Source organism: Sinocyclocheilus anshuiensis, unplaced genomic scaffold, assembly GCF_001515605.1.
Source record: "Sinocyclocheilus anshuiensis isolate Anshui unplaced genomic scaffold, SAMN03320099.WGS_v1.1 scaffold431, whole genome shotgun sequence".
NCBI lineage: Eukaryota > Metazoa > Chordata > Actinopteri > Cypriniformes > Cyprinidae > Sinocyclocheilus > Sinocyclocheilus anshuiensis.
The window spans coordinates 1,045,067-1,047,890 of NW_015551065.1; the positions used below are offsets into that span (position 1 = coordinate 1,045,067).

Consider the following 2,824-nt stretch of genomic DNA (forward strand, 5'->3'; position numbering starts at 1 on the left):
AAACTATACCTACCTCTTCCGGTTTGTCTGATTTGTCGTTGTGTTTTCTGACTTGTTAATTTGTTTTCGGATTTGTCGTTGTGTTTCCGACTTATTTTGTTTTCGAATTTGTCATTGTGTTTTCTGACTTGTTATAATGTTTTCTGAATTGTTGTGTTTTCTGAATTGTTATTTTGTTTTTTAGACTTGCATTTGCGATTGTAATTTGTTATTTTGTTTTCAGAATTGTGATTTGTTTTGCACTTCACGGCCACCGTAATTTTCTCATTTTTCTACTTTCAATATTAACAAAAATCTAATGAACGAATGATACACGGATTCTAAACCAACATTTCTGTATTCATTCCTTGTACGTTTTTTCATTTTACATTTTGAGAAATGGATTAAAGTGTGGATGAATAGAGTATGCTATTTCTCAGCATGTAATGAGTCATTCATGAATACCGTTGAAATACCGATTTTGTGAATTTTGGACATTGTTTCACTTGCCTTTCAGGTGCTGAGTAGGTTGACCAGTAGTCATCATGGCGTCTTCCTCGGTGAAGGTGGCGGTGCGTGTGCGGCCTTTTAACAGCCGAGAGATGAACCGAGGAGCTAAGTGTGTGATCCAGATGCAGGACAAGAGCACATGTGAGTGCAACACACACAGTGATGTGTTTTTCTTTCATTTTATATCTTAATTTTTCTGTCTATGCTGTGCGTAGATACACTGCCTTATCTTTGTTTACGGAAAGAACATTCCTTTTATGTGAACACATGGATTCCAAACATTTCTCTGTAGTCTATGGAGGTGGTTGAATTTTGGAGTCAAAGTTATACAGAGTTTTGGTAACTCTAAAGTAAACATGCATCAGCCTGTTTTGAAATTAACATTTTGCTCCATAAGTAGACCTGCGCACAATTTGTTGCCACAAGTCTGCCAAATTATCATCATATTTCCACAGGATTTGTACAGTCATTATTCATGGATTTCCTATTACCTGACCTTTCCACAGAGCTTTGCACATGTGCTCCTACGTTTAAAAAATGTAGGAACGCATTAAGAAAAAATTAGGGGTGGAGTGGAAATGTATCAAATAATGTCTTTTTTTTCTTAATAAAAGAATACCAGGAGACATTTACAAGCAATATGAATTTTATGTTTGATGATATGTAAATGTATGCTTCAAACTGTATATAATAATTATGTAAATATTTATAGGCCTACTTTAAACTGTGTATATGTACACACGCACACACACACACAGTTTAAAGTAGGCCTATACATTTTAAATATAGTATAAATGTAGTAAAATCTCTAGACTAAATAATACACATTCAATAATTATTTCCTAGTCTTTCCTTCCTGTGACGGCCCAGACAGATGCTACCAAGGTTTATGGTAAATTAAAATGCCAGATACAGTTCATTTTGTAACCAGAATCTCAATAATAACAAAAAAATGCTTTATGCAGAATGATGAATTTAATTATAAATAGTGCTGGGCAACAATTAATTGCATCCAAAATAAAAGTTTTTATGTACATAATATATGTGTGTGTACTGTGTATATTTATTATGTATATATAAATACACACACATGCATGTATATATTTAAGAAACATACGATGTTTATATATATTAAATATATTTATATGTAATATAAATTATATGAATATAATTATATACATGTAAATATTTTCTAAATATATACTGTACGTGTGTGTCTTTATATATACATAATAAATATACACAGTACACACACATATATTATGTACACAAAAACTTTTATTTTGGATGCGATTAATCGCGATTAATCGTTGCCCAGCACTAATTATAAACAAACCTGAAATACACTGGGACTCTAATTTTGAAATATCCATGCTTTACTATTGCAGGCTGCTCATTCAAAAAGGGAGATAAATTATGGACTCTGACAACCATTTACAACATTACAATGCAAACATCATAAAGTAAACATTGTCATAAGTAAATCAAAAGCAGTCTATTAGCATAAATGCATGATACTTATTGATTGCAGTCTGCTCTGAAAGCACAGGGCTGTAGAACATAAAATAGTGCTGTGTTTCTAATTTTGAAATGTGCATTACTCATATTTATTCAATGAAATCATGGCCTTTTGAAGTTTAATCACATCAGGCCATATCGTGATTGCAGTTTTTCCATCCCCGAATTTAAGACCTTTTAAAATGATGATCATTAAGATGCTTCTTATACCATTTAAGATATTTAATATTTTAATGACCTTGAATTTTGCATTTGTGCTTCTAAGTACAATTACAATAATTCTACGTACATTAAATACAAATTCTAAATAAATTGCAAATGCAAGTGAAAAGCTCATACTGTCAAACCCTGTACTTAACCAATAGCTACTTGTTAATAACTAAGTATTTTATAAATGATTTTGCAGCCAAATATTTTATTACATATTACATGATGAAATATTAATTTGATAATTTTTTTCATCTCTTAAAAAAATCTATTGCATGTCAGTCGAGCGTGATTTAATTAGTACAATCAACTCCAAACATCTAAAGATCCTGGAGAAATCGAGTTCTCGTGATATGACCCTGTTAAAACTCGTTCCACACTTTTAGTAGTTACTCCTCATTAACTTTTCCATGGTAGTATCCAAAAATACTTGTCTCCACCCACCCGTTGAAAGAGCGGGAATTTCTGAGAGTTTGGAACCACAGTCCTAAACCACTGTAAAATCCTGTTGTTTGCAGTACTGGCTGCCAGACCTCACATTCCCGTCTTCCTCTACGAAGCGTTTCCACCCCACTCTCTCGTCAACTGCAAACTGCAGCGCCACCACTGC

General features: G+C 32.7%; 1 protein-coding gene across 2 annotated transcripts in view; it reads left to right on the top strand.

Moving 5' to 3' along the window:
* The window catches only part of kif1ca (kinesin family member 1C, a), a 69,681-nt gene that overhangs the window by 32,459 nt on the left and 34,398 nt on the right, over window positions 1-2,824 (top strand). For both annotated transcript variants that reach the window (XM_016451933.1, XM_016451934.1), the window contains exon 2: window positions 497-630. In XM_016451933.1, coding sequence (XP_016307419.1) covers window positions 525-630 — 106 coding nt within the window. In that variant the 5' untranslated portion in view covers window positions 497-524. The remainder of the gene's footprint in view (window positions 1-496; window positions 631-2,824) is intronic.